At 40.6% G+C, this 19,141-nt stretch overlaps 1 protein-coding gene across 3 annotated transcripts; it reads right to left on the bottom strand.

Annotated features, from left to right (window-relative positions):
* Positions 1-4,088: 4,088 nt before the first annotated feature.
* LOC139561460 (syntaxin-16-like) lies at positions 4,089-18,131 on the bottom strand. Of its 3 annotated transcripts, XM_071378590.1 has the most exons (9): positions 17,560-18,131; positions 8,608-8,619; positions 8,363-8,470; positions 7,918-8,058; positions 6,735-6,897; positions 6,446-6,534; positions 5,754-5,897; positions 5,474-5,554; positions 4,089-5,348 (listed from the first exon to the last, which is right to left on the bottom strand). In XM_071378590.1, the coding sequence occupies exons 1-9, from the start codon at positions 17,689-17,691 to the stop codon at positions 5,247-5,249; spliced, it is 972 nt and encodes a 323-aa protein (XP_071234691.1). In that variant the 5' UTR covers positions 17,692-18,131; the 3' UTR covers positions 4,089-5,246. The 3 variants fall into 3 exon arrangements, with proteins under 3 accessions (XP_071234691.1, XP_071234697.1, XP_071234701.1); XM_071378596.1 differs by lacking the exon at positions 8,608-8,619 and having other exon boundaries at positions 17,560-18,129; XM_071378600.1 differs by lacking the exon at positions 8,608-8,619 and having other exon boundaries at positions 17,611-18,125.
* Between the last annotated feature and the right edge of the window lie 1,010 nt (positions 18,132-19,141).

Genomic DNA, 19,141 nt, shown 5'->3' with positions numbered 1-19,141 from the left:
TCTGATGCATAATGGCAGATAAGGTCAGCAGCGCCGTAAACTCCACAGGCCTGTTTCCCGCCACAGATTAAGCCTAGTACTGGACAACAAAAAACATTCTCAATGGACAATTTCCATTGAAAGTGCATTTAAATCCAGGACTAGACTTAATCTGTGTCTGGGAAACCGGCCTGTGAAGTTTACGGCGCTGCTGACCTTATCTGCCATTATGCATCAGACATTTATTATTAGATCCTTATTAGCCTCCAAATTAGCCTTTAATCCCAGTGAGTATGTTGAACTGACTGACCAGGATGCATCGGCTCGTCCTTCCAGGCAGGCAGGTGCGGACCAGACGGGAGAGGAAGTGGGCAGAGGGCAGCTGTCCGTAGGGTTAGGGTTCAGAGCACTGAGGGCAGCCTGCCAGATCTGGATATAAATAAAAACACACATTTCACTCGTTAACACGGCACTATACCACCCTGCATCCCACTGCTTTACTCTGAAGCTAAGCGGGGTTGGTCCCTGGATGGGAGACCAGATGCTTCTGTAAGTGGTGTTGGAGGGCCAGTAGGAGGCACTCTTTCCTCTGGTCTAAAAAAAGATATCTCAATGTCCCAGAGAAGTGATTGGGGACATTGCCCTGTGTAGGGTGCTGTCTTTCAGATGGGGTGTTAAATGGGTGACCTGACTCTCTGTGGTCACTAAAGATCTCATGGCACTTATCTTAAGAGCAGGGGTGTTAACCCTGGTGTCCTGGCTAAATGTGCAATCTGACCATCATGGCTACCTAATCATCTCCAGCTTCCAATTAGCTCATTCATCCCTGTAACTATTCCTCAGGTCATTGCTGTAAATGAGAATGATTTCTCAGTCAACTTACCTGGTAAAATGTGAGTGACAATCATTGGCTATATTATGGTGATCACATAAGTGCTGATTCTGAATGACGCTGACTACAGTAGAACTAATGAAGGCATATGACATAAGTTGTCTGACAACAAATTGTTGATCAATGCACATGATGTGATAGAGATTTTTGCAAAGCAGAAGACCAAATAGGAGTCAAAGGATGCATTTATAGAGGCAGCCCAATTATTGGCAAAATATCTGATTGTGCAAAATACCAATTTGTGGCAAAAGCCCAATTATTGGCAAAATATCTGATTGTGCAAAATACCAATGTGGCAAAAGATCAGAATTGAGACTCCAAAATCAGCTGGCTGGACCAAACATTAAGTCATGTCACAAGGAGTAATAGCTAGGTTAGTCGTTGCCTGGGGTCCAGGAGGTGAATATCTAAATACACCATCTGGAACATGATAGTGTTTGTTCCTCTCAGATTCTCTACAAGCCCGGAATGTTGAATACCATTTTTTAAATTTACTCTGCGTTGTTGGTCCTTCAGTTGCTCGAAATTTGAGACAAAATATCCACAGGAAAGTATTGTTTAACCAACCTTTTAAAGCATCGGTACTGAAGTTAACATTTCTATCTGGCACACACGTAAAACCATATAAACACCTGCAGTATACATGGTTAATGTGTGTCCGTCTTGTGCACCTACCTTCGGTGATTAACAAAAAAAACAATTGCGGCCAGCAATTGTGAAGTCACTGAGAAAAATGAATCAAGTCAGTAAATATAGTTGTTGTAAAATAACGAATTGTTCGCGAACTGAACATCACTAATCTTGATTGCCACACACATAGACCTGTGTTTTGAAGTCGGTTTAATAATAACGTTACTTCCCTGTGGATAGTTTGTCAAAAATTGACCAGCTGAGGGACCAGCACCACGGACAATCGGCAGAGTAAGTTTAAATATTATTGTATTCAATATTCGTGACAAACAAGGGACATTTAGAATGTTTATATGTAAATGTGCAGAGTGTTGTCTACATAATGTGAAGACATCGCCACATTTCGTGACTAGGTTAGTAGGGGACATGCGACTTGACACATGAACATGTTGAGAAGGTTGGAACATGCTAGCTAGCTAATCCAGCAAGACTGACTTTCCTACAGGCCGGCTTCTTCTAGTAAAATGGGGGAAAAGTTGAATATGACTTTATTTAATTTTATTAAGAATAGAGGCCAATTCTTTTTGTCAGGGATCAAGGAACTAGTCAATATGGTTGGTTGGAGAATAGAGATGGCATGTTACAAACTAACAGTGGTTATGACCAGTAGCGGTCGGTGACGTACATTTTTTTTATGAGCATGGCCTTATTTCTATTAGGCCTACAGCAAATATTGGATGACTGTCATTCATATTCCATTCACCCAGCTCAATGTACCATCGACAAGATTTAAGCTACTACATGATAGGCTACCCGAATTTGCCCTATAAACATCACGAGGTTGCTACAACCTATCCTACAAATTAAAGTTTATAACGTGGGTGTGTGTGCAGGTCAAGAGACAAATTGGAGGAATAAAGGTGACATACATTCAATATCACCTTGCACACTCATACCTGCATCTAGCTTATCTGGACTGCAATAATTTCATTCCGTTTGCTTCCATTTAAGAAAAGTTAATCACTTTGCTTGTTGTATAAATTCCTTCTTGCATCTACGCACTCTCCGCCTTTTAGCTTTTCCCTTTGCTTGTGGACTTCAGTGCACAACACGAGCTGTTTGTGACTAAGCGCAAAAACCTCTCCAAGCCTAACCTTTATACCACAACCGCTACACAGCCTAGATCATTGTCAACAAACTAGAACTACCACGTTAGTAAACCCACAATCCAATCTATGTATGCAATCACACAGTACAGCAAGCAGTTTAGCAGTTGTCCCGGTGGCAATAGATTTATACAACCGAAAGCTTACCTTGACTAGGAAGAGTTGCAGTGTTGGATAGATAGCCAGCTAGTAAAAAAAAAAAAAGCCCACTCAACAATCTGACTCTCTGTTTGAGTCATGTTGTTGAGTAGGCTAAATTAGCTAAGTAAGTGAAAGGTAAACTAAGAAAATATTTAAGACATATAGCTAAGCTCCATCACTCTGCTGCATCCCCTTAATTTTTGAAGAAATGGGTCTTTCTCTCTCTCTGAGTCAACTGCGCAACACTTTATGCACTGCAGTGCTAGCTGGTTGTAGCTTATGCTTTCAGTACTAGATGTATTCTCTGATCATTTGATTGGGTGGACAAGATGTTAGTTCATTCTGCAAGAGCTCTGATAGGTTGGAGGACGTCTTCCGGGAAGTGGTCGTAATTACTGTGTAAGTCTATGGAAGGGGGTGAGAACCATGAGCCTCCTAGGTTTTGCATTGAAGTCAATGTACACAGAGGACAGAAAATAGCTGTCCTCCGGTTATACCATGGTGCTACCCTAGATGGTACTGTTGAGGTTACTGTAGACCATTGTAAAACAGTGTTTTAATCAGTTACGGTATTTGGAAACATTAATATATTAGTTATATCAAAAAATGATAACTTTTAAAATGTTTCACAATTTTTATTAAAATTCACTGAGTAGGATGGTCCTCCCCTTCCTCTGAGGAGCTTCCACTGGTTTTGACCAGAATGCTTCTCTCCAACGCTCTACATTCAATTTGCATAAAGTTATTTCTTTTTTTTACTGCTAATATCCACAATCGTTTAAAAAAAGATAAGCTAATATACCACAAGGACATAGCAGGGTTTTTTTCCACACAACCCATCACAACATGAACAATGCTGATTTATCATTGAAGTGTGTGTGTATAACCAAATATTATGTAAGGAATAATCAACGGAGGGGCTATGAGTTCTATGCGAAATAATAAACGACGTGCCAGCGAAGTGCAACTGCCCTTTTAACGGAGTTGCATTATTTTCCAGAGAACGCATAGAGCCTGGAGATGATTATCTCTTTCATACCATGGCTGTAATTTAACACATTAGCCACTAGACGTGTTCAATGTGTGTTTACTAGATAGCGACAGTAGTTGCCGTGTTTTCCAAACAGACTTGCTAACCAAACCATCAGTCCTAGCTTGCTATTATGAAAATTGAATTCAACAATCAATACTGTTTTAAATTAGACTTTTGCTTTCAAAAGCTGCTCAAACAAAGTAACACATTTTCCCCAAAAAAGTAAAATGATTCATAAGAAACATAGCAGTGTGAGAAAAAGGTACTCAATTTTTAATTGATTTTGTAGTGGAATGGGCAAAGTCATTTCTGAGATCAAGGCTTGATCACAATTTTCATCCCCATACTTTAGGCCATAGACACAATGTAGGCTACTCAATACATTTGTCATATTAGACAAAAAACGTTGGAACTTTTATACAATTTAAATTCAAAATAAATAATTATAATTTCATATTATACAGGAGACCGTTTCACAGCCATGAAACCAAACCCATCAGTCTTTCGATATGTGCAAACTGAGGGATAAAAGACAAGAATAAACTGAACTGATGTGTTAGTTAGAGATATCGGACAATAGAGGGTCATGAAACAAAAGAAAGCAGTGATCTAAATGTGCAAATTCATTAAAGACTACTCTTGGTACAGAGACATGAATTTAGGATGGTCAACTACAGCTCTTAATCCAAAAGGTTGTTTTTGGTATTCAATGAATCAGCTATTGTAGTTTTTCAGCCACTGAGAGACACGCAAACCTAGTCATTTCTTGCTCTAAAAAAGTAACCATGATAAAGTGAAAAATCTAATGCAAAAAGAATGACCAGGGTCGTGTAGCATCACCACAAATGAGACACAAATGTTCCTTGTTCATAGACATTCAATATTAATCTAGTTGAGTTGTCAGGATTCTTCTCTTGAAAACATACATTGGAGGGCAGGGCTTACAGCTATAGCTTACAATAAAACTGGACATATGATGCTTACGCTCACACAAGCAAACCACTTATTTGCTTGAAAAACAAGCAAAATGTGTGGCCATGACAATTAATCAGTAGTCTTCCACAAGGGAATTTAAGAAGTGTTTTTTTCTGTGTTTGTTTGCAGCAGGAACCATGACAGATGGAGGGTACGGTCATGTTTAAGAGGGTATTGGGGCGGACAGTGGCCATGTGTGCAGGCCAGTTGCAATGTGAAATAGGAACTCTCCCTGGCTGTCCTCTCTCTTAGGGATCATGCATTCAATACATCTTCATGAGCCATACAGAGAGAGATTCGGGAAGGGTGATTCTTCAGATGTTGATTGGAAAGTTGGACAGATTGTACTTTAAACGATACTGATAAGACACCCCTCACACAAGCACACCAAACATACAAACACACATACCAAAAGCAAAGGAATGCATCACTAGAACTTGGTCCCAAATAGAATAAGTATTAGAACAACAACTATAACAGTAAGAATTAAAATGACCAGCATCTTTCGGTTTTTCTTCTGATACTGTTCAGCCTGCAAGAAAACAAAGAGAAAATGTTTTAACTAAGTTTGTGGGCAAGATAACATCTTTCCCTTTTTCGTGGACATAATTACCAATTGGGCTGAAACATCAACAATCTTTAACATTGTGTCCTTACCTTTTGTAACTGTTTTAACCCCTCGTCTGTTTTGACACACGATTGCTCCACATTGAAGTCAATTCTGTCAAGTACTGTGCCCTGATATTGGATAAAGAAAATCAGATTGAAGACAAAGTCATATATATATATATATGTAGATAGTGATGTAAATCAGATATTATTCATATTACTGCAGAGTCAAATTATGGATAAATGGACTGTTGGATTGTATAGCTTAAACTTTATTTCCCTATAATTGTCGTGTTTCCAAACACTGAAAAGGGTTTCCCTCACAGACCTGTTCCACCACCATTCCTGCCAGGTCTCGGAAAATCTCATTCAGGTCGGTGATGGACTGGACTATCTGTCGGACCTCTCTCTCACGTTCCTCCACCATCACTGTGTTCTGCTCTACCAGGACCAGCTGGTCATCTGTAAACCCCTGGGCGAGATCAGAGATATGGGCTCAGCGAGATATAACTTTGTCTGCATCCCAAAATGGTGCCATATTCCCTTTATATTGAACTACTTTAGACCAGAGTCCTATTGGACCCTGTTTTTTTTTTTTAAGTGCACTATGTAGGGAATAGGGTGCCATTTGGGATATACCCTTTGTCATATCAATGGATTCAAACTCGTGTAAGGAAACATTTCTCTAGTGTAAATAATAGTGTGATATTCATAATGGAAAGTATGTCAACATTTTGGTGGCTATCCAAATAAATCATGTGGTATCAGATGAGTATTGTTAAAATGTAAAGGTGACTTCCTCTGTTACATTGCGATAAAGCACAACACCCATTTATTTTCATTAGGCTTCAAGTCAACTTATTGGAACTCACGTTCTTGTTACATTTAGCAAAAACAAGACATTTGTCTATGCATTACTATATTAATTTAACCAGGATATTATATTTTTCCTGAGACATATGCATGAGCACCTATGCCGATCAGGTAAATGTCAAAATACACCGTCAGTTCCAAGCTCACCATTTCATATTGTGCCAGGTCTTCATCCTCCTCCATTAGAGGACCAGAGTCAAAAAAGTGTTTGGATCTCTCCTCACGATTCTTCATGCCTGTAACAGAAAGCATCAACATTATGACAATAAAAGAGACATGATATGAGGGTGGAGGTGAAAACAGATAAATGTAGAGAGTGTTTGTGTAAGGAGAGAGAGAAGTGAGGGATGGAAGACTTGAAACTAATAGAAAGAAAAAAAATCTGAAAAGATAGTTGCGAGGTGTAGGAGTAAATACTGAGTGAGTGCTTGCTTACGCTTTAGATAGCTGGACTGCGTGTGTCTGAAGTTGGTGGACAGCTCTTGCAGGCTCCCTGCCAATGAGGACACCACATTTCTCAGCAGCCTCTCCTCCTGCTCTGTGCAGTGGCCACAGCGAGTCTGCAGACCTGTCACTGCACGCTGACACCGGTGGAACATCTACACAGACAAAGGAGAGAGCAATACATCTTTGCCATAAGACAAAAGACATTTGTACAATTTCAATTCTAAATAAATAATTATTATCAACACAGACCCAAGAAAATGAGAGCACGGAGAAATGCTCACTGAAAAATAGATTTCTTATTCTACTATATAACAAGAATGGCCAATAATTGTTGACATACAGTATTACATCAGTAGGCTCTATTTACCGTAGCCCCTTATAAAAGCCACAAACGTTAACATGTACTACAAGTCTTAAATATGATCAGATCATACTAACAAATTAATATTCATAACAATAAGTTAGGAACTCATAATTGTCATACTTGAGTAAAAGTAAAGATACCTTAATAGAAAATGGCTCAAGTAAAAGTGAAAGTCATCCAGTAAAATACTACTAGAGTGTAAAAGTTTACAAGTATTTGGTTTTAAATATACTTGTATCAAAAGTAAATGCAATTGCTAAAATATACTCAAGTATCAAGAGTAAAAGTATAAATCATTTCAAATTCCTTATATTAAGCAAACCAGACAGCACAATTGTTATTATTTTTACAGATGGAGCACACTCCAACACTCAGACATAATTTACAAATGAAGCATTTGTGTTTAGTGAGTCCGCCAGATCAGAGGCAGTAGGTATGACCAAGGATGTTCTCTTGATAAGAGTGTGAATTGGACAATTTTCCTGTCCTGCTAACAATTCAAAATGTAAGAAGTTCTTCAGGGAAAATGTATGGTGTAAAAAGTACATTATTTTCTTTAGGGATGTAGTGGAGTAAAAGTTGTCAAAAATATAAATAGTAAAGTGAAGTACAGATACCCAAAAAAAGTATTTGTACTTAAGTACTTTACACCACTGCATAGGCGTTGGCTTTTCCAGAAGGCCACTTATGAGATGTGTCACCTTTTGCCTCAGCAGGTTTCCTATGTAGTAATAATAAATGTGACTTCTCTTCAAAGTTCTTTCAATTAGGTTTCTTGTAAAGACTCCCATCTCTGTCACTGGCCTACCTGTGTGATCTCCTGAGTGGTGATCTCTATGGCATGCTCCTCTTCACTGCTGTCATCGAGGGTAGGACGGTTCATGTGCTTGTCATGTAGGGCGGCCAGCTCCTTCATTTTCTGCTGGACCCGTGTGATTTCATACTGAATCTGATAGCCCACGCAACCACAGAATTTACACATGAGAGGCACGAGAAAACTAGACACCGAAAGATCCATAGTTCCAAATAAGAAATCTATTTTAAAGAAAGATGAGTGAGATTGGATTTAGGAATTTTATATAGACTAATACATATTAGGCCTACATTTTCTAAAGTATCTAGCTCAATAGTTTCATTGTTTGTGATGGTGAAATTAAGCATTTGAAGTCTGCTGCTTTGAGAAGAGACTAGTAATAAACATAATAATAAACTTCTCATACTGAAGTAGTTAAGAGCATGTGATTGTTTCTTACCTCAACGACCCCATCTACCCACTTGGGCGGCAGTCTCTTGGTGACTCCGACGGCAGCTTCTGGGTCCAGACTGATCCCTGAGACCAGGGCCATACGGTCATCAGCCAACTGACAGTAAAACCATACATATTACACAGTTATCACTACCCATTTGAAACATTGTTTGCAGACTTTCCAACCAATACAAAGCATGGTTTATTATTTTTTCCTTGTGACAGTTTGGATACGAGGAGATTAGACAGTACCTCATCAAGCTCCTAATGTGATTGGCAGACCCCAGCGAAGTCCCATCCAATGAGGAGAGAGAGAGGTGAGATGAAGTAAGACAGCAGTGACAGTAAGTGAGACCCAGACAAAAAGCAGTGATCAGCTTCACACAGAGACATTTTGCATGCACTCGCAGACACTGTTCAAAGAGGGATCACACACTTTCCAAAATGTCTCATTTTGAGTCACCAGATTATGTGTCTGAAAGAAAGTCTAAATAATAATGAAGTAATGAATTTTATGTCAATTAATTGAGGTTCTTCAAACCTGTGAAATCCCCCTTTAAATTGTATCTGAGAAATCTATAAAAATTGTGAGGAACAAATCATTGGATATGCAATAAAAAAATATAAAAAAATCCTGTGATATATTAATATATATACAGTGGGGAGAACAAGTATTTGATACACTGCCGATTTTGCAGGTTTTCCTACTTACAAAGCATGTAGAGGTCTGTCATTTTTATCATAGGTACACTTCAACTGTGAGAGACGGAATCTAAAACAAAAATCCAGAAAATCACATTGTATGATTTTTAAGTAATTAATTTGCATTTTATTGCATGACATAAGTATTTGATCACCTACCAACCAGTAAGAATTCCGGCTCTCACAGACCTGTTAGTTTTTCTTTAAGAAGCCCTCCTGTTCTCCACTCATTACCTGTATTAACTGCACCTGTTTGAACTCGTTACCTGTATAAAAGACACCTGTCCACACACTCAATCAAACAGACTCCAACCCCTCCACAATGGCCAAGACCAGAGAGCTGTGTAAGGACATCAGGGATAAATTGTAGACCTGTACAAGGCTGGGATGGGCTACAGGACAATAGGCAAGCAGCTTGGTGAGAAGGCAACAACTGTTGGCACAATTATTAGAAAATGGAAGAAGTTCAAGATGACGGTCAATCACCCTCGGTCTGGGGCTCCATGCAAGATCTCACCTCGTGGGGCATCAATGATCATGAGGAATGTGAGGGATCAGCCCAGAACTACACGGCAGGACCTGGTCAATGACCTGAAGAGAGCTGGGACCACAGTCTCAAAGAAAACCATTAGTAACACACTACGCCGTCATGGATTAAAATCCTGCAGCGCACGCAAGGTCCCCCTGCTCAAGCCAGCGCATGTCCAAGCCCGTCTGAAGTTTGCCAATGACCATCTGGATGATCCAGAGGAGGAATGGGAGAAGGTCATGTGGTCTGATGAGACAAAAATAGAGCTTTTTGCTCTAAACTCCACTCGCCGTGTTTGGAGGAATAGAAGGATGAGTACAACCCCAAGAACACCATCCCAACCGTGAAGCATGGAGGTGGAAACATCATTCTTTGGGGATGCTTTTCTGCAAAGGGGACAGGACGACTGCACCGTATTGAAGGGAGGATGGATGGGGCCATGTATCGCGAGATCTTGACCAACAACCTCCTTCCCTCAGTAAGAGCATTGAAGATGGGTCGTGGCTGGGTCTTCCAGCATGACAACGACCCGAAACACACAGCCAGGGCAACTAAGGAGTGGCTCCGTAAGAAGCATCTCAAGGTCCTGGAGTGGCCTAGCCAGTCTCCAGACCTGAACCCAATAGAAAATCTTTGGAGGGAGCCGAAAGTCCGTATTGCCCAGCGACAGCCCCGAAACCTGAAGGATCTGGAGAAGGTCTGTATGGAGGAGTGGGCCAAAATCCCTGCTGCAGTGTGTGCAAACCTGGTCAAGAACTACAGGAAACGTATGATCTCTGTAATTGCAAACTAAGGTTTCTGTACCAAATATTCAGTTCTGCTTTTCTGATGTATCAAATACTTATGTCATGCAATAAAATGCCAATTAATTACTTAAAAATCATACAATGTGATTTTCTGGATTTTTGTTTTAGATTCCTTCTCTCACAGTTGAAGTGTACCTATGATAAAAATTACAGACCTCTACATGCTTTGTAAGTAGGAAAACCTGCAAAATCGTCAGTGTATCAAATACTTGTTCTTCCCACTGTATATATACACACACACGCAAACACGGTCGGAAATAATACTGTGAAATTGTAAAAACTATGAAAATGCCCTTTTAGTGTAAGAGCTGTTTGAAAAAAACACCTGGAATGTCAGCCTGTTTTGAAGGGATGGAGTTTTGGCCTGCCTGGGGACATCACACCAATGTTTGTACCATGTATTGTGCTGCTACGAAGTTGTGTTGCTGCCATGTTGTGTTATTACCATGTTGCCATGTGTTGCTGTCATGCTATGTTGCTGTCTTAGGTCTCTCTTTATGTAATGTTTTGGTGTGTCGTCTTGTTGTGATGTGTATTTTCTTTAGTCTACCGACTAAAACATCCAGAGCTTCCCGAAGACTCTGTGCATGTGCGGATCACGTTCTGCGTATGTGCACACTCAGTAGCCAGTTTATTAGGTACACTAGTACCGGGCCAGAACCACCTTTGTCTCCAGAACATCTTGAATTCTCTGGGCAATGAAGCATTGCTCAGTTGGTATCAAGGGACCTAACGTGTGCCAGGAAAACATTCCCCACACCATTACACCACTGCCACCAGCCTGTACCGTTGAAACCAGGCAGGGTGGAGCCATGGACTCTTGCAGCTTACGCTAAATCCTGACTCTGCCATCAGCATGATGCAACAGGAACCTGGATTCGTCAAACTAGGCAATGTTTTTCCACTCCTCAATTGTCAGGTATTGGTGACTGCGTGCCCACTGGAGCTGCTTCTTGTTTTTTAGCTGATAGGAGTCGGACCCGGTGTGGTCGTCTGCTGCAATAGCCCATTCGTGACAAGGGCCAACGAGATATGGGTTCTGCACACCACCATTGTACTGCGCCGTTATTTGCCTGTTTGTGGTCCGCCTGCTGGCTTGCACGATTCTTGCCATTGTCCTACGACCTCTCATCAACGAGCTGTTTTCGTCCACAGGACCACCGCTGACTGGATGTTTGTCACACCATTCTCTGTAAACCCTAGACACTGTCGTACATGAAAAGCCCAGTTTCTGAGATACTGGAACTGGCGCGCCTGGCACCTACGTTCATACCATGCTCAAAGTCACTGAGATCACTTGTTTTGCCCATTCTAACATTCAATCAAACAGTAACTGACTGCCTTGATGCCCGCTTTATATAGCAAGCCACGGCCACGAGACTCACTTTCTGTAGGAGCGAACCATTTTCGTGAACGGTGTGGTGTACCTAATAAATTCTCTACACGCAGAGAACAGGCTACTCAGGCGAATGGTGCTCGTTTAATAAAGTTAGATCAAGCTGAATCAATGTCTGAAAGATCTTACAATATTCTACATAACCAAATATAATAGCACAACGTTACCGTAAGACAAAAACACCATAGCATTTAATTGTGAATGATAATTCTTCAAGTTTTACCCATAGTAACCAACCATCAGATCTCAATCAGTTTAATGGGGATTTGCATTTTGATCTTACATTTTTTTTTTACATTTTAGTCATTTTAGCAGACGCTCTTATCCAGAGCGACTTACATTTTATTAAATTTTTTACATACTGAGACAAGGATATCCCTACCGGCCAAGAGCAGACGCTCTTATCCAGAGCGACTTACAGTAGAGTGCATACATTTTATTACATTTATTTATTTTTTTGTTACATACTGAGACAAGGATATCCCTACCGGCCAAACCCTCCCTAACCCGGACGACGCTATGCCAATTGTGCGTCGCCCCACGGATCTCCCGGTTGCGGCCGGCTGCGACAGAGCCTGGGCGCGAACCCAGAGACTCTGGTGGCGCAGCTAGCACTGCGATGCAGTGCCCTAGACCACTGCGCCACCCGGGAGACTTGAGTTATAGTCTCCCAGATCTTGAGTTATATAGTGTTGTTTTGAATGATGTACACTGAGCGAATTTTAGAGAACATGTTGTTAAACTGTAGCATAGCCTACCTGTGTATTTTGCCTAGAGACGCACATGGTTGAGTTTTGGCCTCATGAGAAAAACAAATTGTGTTTTTGTCTTACAGTAACATTACATTGTGCCATTACATTTCAGTTCTGTTATATGATCTTGCAGACATTGAGTGATCAAGATATTGAGTGAGCTTGATCTAACTTCACCCTAGTAGCCTGTTCTCCGCAAAGGGGCACGTTCGAGCGGGTCACTTTTGTCAAGACGTTGACCAACGTTGGTCTCCGCCTTTCAAAGTGTGTTGCGTTATGGGTATAAAAAAAAAAGTGGCCACTACATGTCGACTGCATGAACTACACAAAAATCATGTGATCAAAAGTCATGCCGTTTTTGATGAAGTCAGATTCAAATCGCTGCAGTGTCTTCTCGCCAACTGCACCATGCAGCCATCACCTGCATTGTGGGAGGCACTATTTGTCAACCAATCATTTGGGGTGTTCTTGTTTGACCCACGAGAACGTGGCCAAAGATGTGACTGAAACAGGAAACAACTTTTCCGCGATACTAAATAAAGCTACAGGGGATACAAATGAAAGTGATATTTGAGACCTCTTTAACCAATTAATTTTACACGTTAGGTTTTCAGTTTGTGATATGGGGGTCTAGGAAATTTTATTTTGACATTTATAAAGAAAAACTTGTATAAACAATGTTGATCTGAGCCTTGCTGTTGAAAAACCACTATAGTGTCCGACTTTCGGCTATCGCAGATTCATATCCCCTGACTTCACTTGCCGACAGTTGGATCCACAGCCACTCTGAATTAGTTACAGGGATACTTCAGGATTTTGGCAATGAAGCCCTTTATCTACTTCCCCAGAGTCAGATGACATCATAGTTACCATGTCTCTGCATCCAGAATGGAGGAAGTTAGAGGTAGTTTCGCGAACCAATGCTAACAAGCATTAGAGCAATGACTGGAAGTCTATGGTATCTACTACTGTAGCATGCTAGCAGTTCTCATAGACTTCTAGTCATTGCGCTAACTCTAGTTAGCAACCTCCTTCAAACTGCACGCAGAGACATACAAATGGTATCCACGAGTTAATCTAGGTAAGAAGATGCCAATAACAGCTAGTTTTTAGTTTTCCCCCTCCCCACTCAGACACTTCTAGAAAAATTATTGCTTGAGAAATGGTTCTTTGCGTTTCTTTTTTTACAATTTAAATTGAAAACAATCACTGTAAGGTACATAATTGTTACCCATAAATTATTTGAGATAAAAATGGCTGCATTAGACATTTAACTCCCTGAGATCAATTCCAAAATGTCGACCATAATAGTAAGGCACAACGGAGGGTAGTGCGTACAGCCCAGTACATCACTGGGGCCAAGCTTCCTGCCATCCAGGACCTATATACTAGGCGACGTCAGAGGAAGGCCCAAAATAATTGTCAAAGACTCCAGTCACCCAAGTCATAGACTGTTCTCTCTGCTACCGCACGGGAAGTGGTACCGGAGTGCCAAGTCTCGGTCCAAAAAGCTCCTTAACAGCTTCTACCCCCAAGCCATAAGACTGCTGAACAACTCATCAAATGGCCACCCGGACTATTTTTATTGACACCCCCCCTTTGTTTTTACACTGCTGCTACTTGCTGTTTATTAACTATGCATAGTCACTTTACCCTTACATACATGTACAAATTACCAACTCACGTGTACCCCCGCACATTGACTCAGTACCGGTACCTCCTGTATATTGTCTCGTTATTGTTATTTGTGTTACTTTTAGTTTATTTTTTACTTTTGTTTATTTAGTAAATCTTTTCTTAACTCTTTCTTGAACTGCATGGTTGGTTAAGGGCTTGTAAGTAAGCATTTCACGTTAAGGTCTACACCTGTTGTATTCGGCGCATGTAGGCTCCCGAGTGGCGTAGCGGTCGAAGGCACTGCATCTCAGTGCTAGAGGCGTCACTACAGACCCTGGTTCGATCCCGGGCCATGATCGGGAGTCCCATAGGGCGGTGCACAATTGGCCCAGCGTCGTCTGGGTTAGGGGAGGGTTTGGCCGGGGTAGTCCGTCATTCTAAAATAAGCATTTATTCTTAACTGACTTGCCTAGTTACATAAAGGTTAAATAAAATAAATGTGACAAATACAATTTGATTAGTAGCAACCTATTGACGTAAAGACGCTCATCTTCAGGAGCTAGGCCTACATACATTGGGTCAGTGAAGTGTGACATGAGTGTGTGTGAAGGCAAAGATATAGGGCTAGCCTATGTCCCCGATCCCCAAATGATTAGCCTAACCACAGAACCATTTCATAGGCCCAGAGAAAGGAAAGATGCAGGACAACAATTAGCATTATAAGAGGATTTTGATATGCAGATCACTCAGCATGAGCATGCAAGACACAGTGACAAAAACAAGCACCTCAGCGATATCCATCAGATAAACTCAAAGCCTAGTAACCACCGGATTTGCTCTTTGATCAAAACAAACATTTGATAGGTGGTGCTATCAGTGCCAAAAAATAACCTATCCAAGCTACTAACCACAATCAGGTGAATTAAACAAAGTTAGGAATTTCAAAGTCTGGATTGAGATCTACTATGAAGCTGCTTCACACAATAACCGTCCCAGAGTCAAAACACCTACGAGCCCAGAAGAAGGAGGGTGAATAAATGAGAGACTGAAAGGGAAAACTACAAACAATATAGAGTTTTGAAACTATACAAAGGAAATTAGGCTACAAGATATCTAGAATTATATAGAAAGTATTTGTAAAAGACCCAGCATCCTGGTCAATAATGAAAAATAAAATATATACAGTACCAGTCAAAAGTTTGGACACACCTACTCATTCAAGGGTTTGTCTTTATTTTTACATTGTAGAATAATAGACATCAAAACTATTAAATAACACATATGGAATTATGTAGTAACCAAAAAAAAGTGTTAAACAAATCTAAATATATTTTTTATTTGAGATTCTTCAAAGTAGCCACCCTTTGCCTTGATGACAGCTTTGCACACTCTTGGCATTCTCTCAACCAGCTTCACCTGGAATGCTTTTCCAACAGTCTTGAAGGGAGTTCCCACATGTGCTGAGCACTTGTTGGCTGCTTTTCCTTCACTCTGCGGTCCAACTCATCCCAAACCATCTCAATTGAGTTGAGGTCGGGTGATTGTGGAGGCCAGGTTATCTGATGCAGCACTCCATCACTCTCCTTGGTCAAATATCCCTTACACAGCCTGGAGGTGTGTTCTGTCATTGTCCTGTTGAAAAACAAATAATAGTCCTACTAAGCGCAAACCAGATGGGATGGCATATCGCAGCAGAATGCTGTGGTAGCCCTGCTGGTTAAGTGTGCCTTGAATTCTAAATAAATCACAGTGTAACCAGCAAAGCACCCCTACACCATCCCACCTCCTCCTCCATGCTTCACGGTGGGAACTACACATGCGGATATCATCCGTTCACCTATTCTGCGTCTCACAAAGACACGGCGGTTGGAATCCAAAAATCTCAAATTTAGACTGATCAGACCGAAGGACAGATTTTCACCGGTCGAATGTCCATTGCTCATGTTTCTTGTCCCAAGCAAGTCTCTCCTTCTTATTGGTGTCCTTTAGTAGTGGTTTCTTTGCAGCAATTCGACCATGAAGGCCTGATTCACACAGTCTCCTCTGAACAGTTGATGTTGAGATGTGTCTGTTACTTGAACTCGGTGAAGCATTTATTTGGGCTGCAATTTCTGAGGCTGATAACTCTAATGAACTCATCCTCTGCAGCAGAGGTAACTCTGGTTCTTCCTTTCCTGTGGTGGTCTTCATGAGAGCCAGTTTCATCATAGCACTTGATGTTTTTTGTGACTGCACTTGAAGAAACTTTCAAAGTTCTTGACATTTTCCAGATTGACTGACCTTCATGTCTTAAACGAATGATGGACTGTCGTTTCTCTTTGCTTATTTGAGCTGTTCTTGCCATACTATGGACTTGGTCTTTTACCAAATAGGGCTATCTTCTGTATACCACCCCTACCTTGTCACAACACAACTGATTGGCTCAAACGCATTAAGGATAGAAATAAATTCCACAAATCAACTTAAAGCACAACTGTTAATTGAAATGCATTCCAGGTGATTTGTTTAACAAGGTTTTGGTTACTACATGATTCTACATGTGTTATTTCATAGTTTTGATGTCTTCACTATTATTCTACAATGTAGAAAATAGTACAAATAAAGAAAACCCTTGAATGAGAAGGTGTCCACACTTTTGACTGGTACTATATTTCAGTGCAGAATGTATGAAATTAAACAATGACCAACAGTGCAAACTAGGTATTCTAAATTCTAGCATACAAGTATCTTAGTAACAACCATATTGATCTAAAGAGCATTAAATACGTTTTAAAGAACAGTTTACCAAGCACAGGATCAACTAAATCTATAACTGAAACAACAGCACCATCTAGCCTAATGGGGAGGTTTGGGCATGCAATTCACTAAGGCAAAAGGGCAAATACAGAGGCCACACACTATCAACAAACACCTCATGAAATGTAACATGTAGATTGTTACATTTGACCATCTGTATAACAAAAAAACAGCCAACTCATTCCAGCATGCACTGTTGTGACTTATTTATCAAGTATTGAACATTGCCCCTAAAAAATGCCTTTCATGTTCTACCTTTATATTTTACTTAGTTTCTTACTCTGACAAATGCATTCCTTTAATTGACTATCATGGCAAAGGAAAATGCACGCTCTTTGATGATTGGTAGCAAACTGAGCTGGTGAAATATTTTGGCAAGACAGGAAAATGCAACAGTACTCCAAATGCATGCCTCAATGAAAATGTACGCATCTAGCTTGACATACGCAGCAAGTAGCCAACATCAGGTTAATGTTTGGTAGATAGTCACTCGCTAGTTAGCTAAGGAAGATACTTAATCAAGTTACGGTTTAACATATGAATGTGTTAACTATCATAACACACACAAATCAAATGTAAAATCCAGACGATTAACGTTAGACTCACCGCAGCATTGCTACGTGTACTCAGAGTACGACGGGGGTCGTATGTACTCACTTGCTCAGCCAATATCTGCCGATTTTGGATTGCATTGTTCCGCATTAATAAGAAGGCATCGGTCAGGCGCCTAGTTGCCATGATTAATTTACACACGAAGGATGTACAGCTATCAAATAACAACCAGTGGCAACGACGAGAACCTAGCTAGCTAACGTTAACTTACTAGTAAGTTACAATACAAGGAAAGTTAGCTAACGTGAGCTAGCCAGCAAAACAGCAGGCACACTCGCCGACCGGCTAATCGAGGCGTTCTTCCCTTTTCTATCTTAACAATAACATATACTTTGTTCTCTGTCGCTTTCACGAAATGTATAAACAAAACCATAAAATATGACCGATACGGTAAAAGAACGGCCTTCTCTAGCTACGTGGAACAGGTGCGTTCGTACATTCACTCAGGCTCTCTCGTCCGAGTGTGCTAGAGCGCAGAATAACTGACGAATTTACCAACGTTGAATAGGGCCGCTGTCACTAAATGTCGTCAAAAACGCGTAATTAAATTGTTGCCAGCAGCACAGTCACCAACGCTCTGGATAACATGAAAACAACCTAACCAGCTCTGCTAGGGCGGGTAAATGGTCAGAGTGAGGTGTTCGCTCATTTGTGTCTGGAATAAGCTAGCTAACGTTAATTTGTGTGCTTGACTGCCGTTAAGTGGCCAGAACGCTCGCATCAACCCTACTCATCGGCCAGAGCGTCCAATGTGCGCTCTGAACGCTCCGAGAGCGAAACGCTCCGCGTTTATGAACGGACAACGCTCGGAATATACGAGGGCACTCTGGCACTCTAGATTGAATTTACGAACGCACCCATAAATACCCGCCTACAAGTGTGATCGGGGGTTTCTATTGGATAAATCTATCTTCATACTGTACTGTCTTTGGCAAGATCGAGTCAACACTTTCATAATAAAAGTCCTCCTTTTAATTGAAGACCTCTATAAAATATATATATATTTTTTAAACCTCAATAAAACTACATCTAATCATCATTGATATTCATATTTTGTTATATTTTCATATAATTAACTTTTATATTGATAAAATAAATACATGAAAACGAGAACATACATTTTTGTTTTTTTTTTCGGGTCAAACCGACCTGGGGCCTGTTGCACAAAACTAGGATAAGGGATTAAGCCAGGATATCTTGGTGATCCTGGCTCAATTGATCCGTAATCCGGTTGCACTAAAGATGGATAGGGGGCAGGAGGATATGTTATGGTATAAATTACCATGGAGATTTATTCTGTGGAGCTAGCCTGCTCCAGAACAGGCTAAATTCCAGGATCTATTTAATCTCATCCCTAATGTCAGTCAGCAGTCACCACAAATGGAAACCAATAGTTATTTCACTGCTCACTATACATTGTTATCACATATAACTAGACCCACTGTTATTATTTAAACGTTTGTGATCATTAATTTCAATGATTTTGGATAAAAAATGATTTTTAGATGATGTTGCTATCATTAGATAATTTACAGTTTCCCATAGACTATAAGGCTATATATAAAATGATAGAATA

This window comes from Salvelinus alpinus, chromosome 2, assembly GCF_045679555.1.
Source record: "Salvelinus alpinus chromosome 2, SLU_Salpinus.1, whole genome shotgun sequence".
Lineage (NCBI taxonomy): Eukaryota > Metazoa > Chordata > Actinopteri > Salmoniformes > Salmonidae > Salvelinus > Salvelinus alpinus.
Note: the sequence above shows the minus strand (reverse complement) of the source record. Positions and strands in the feature narration are given on the sequence as shown.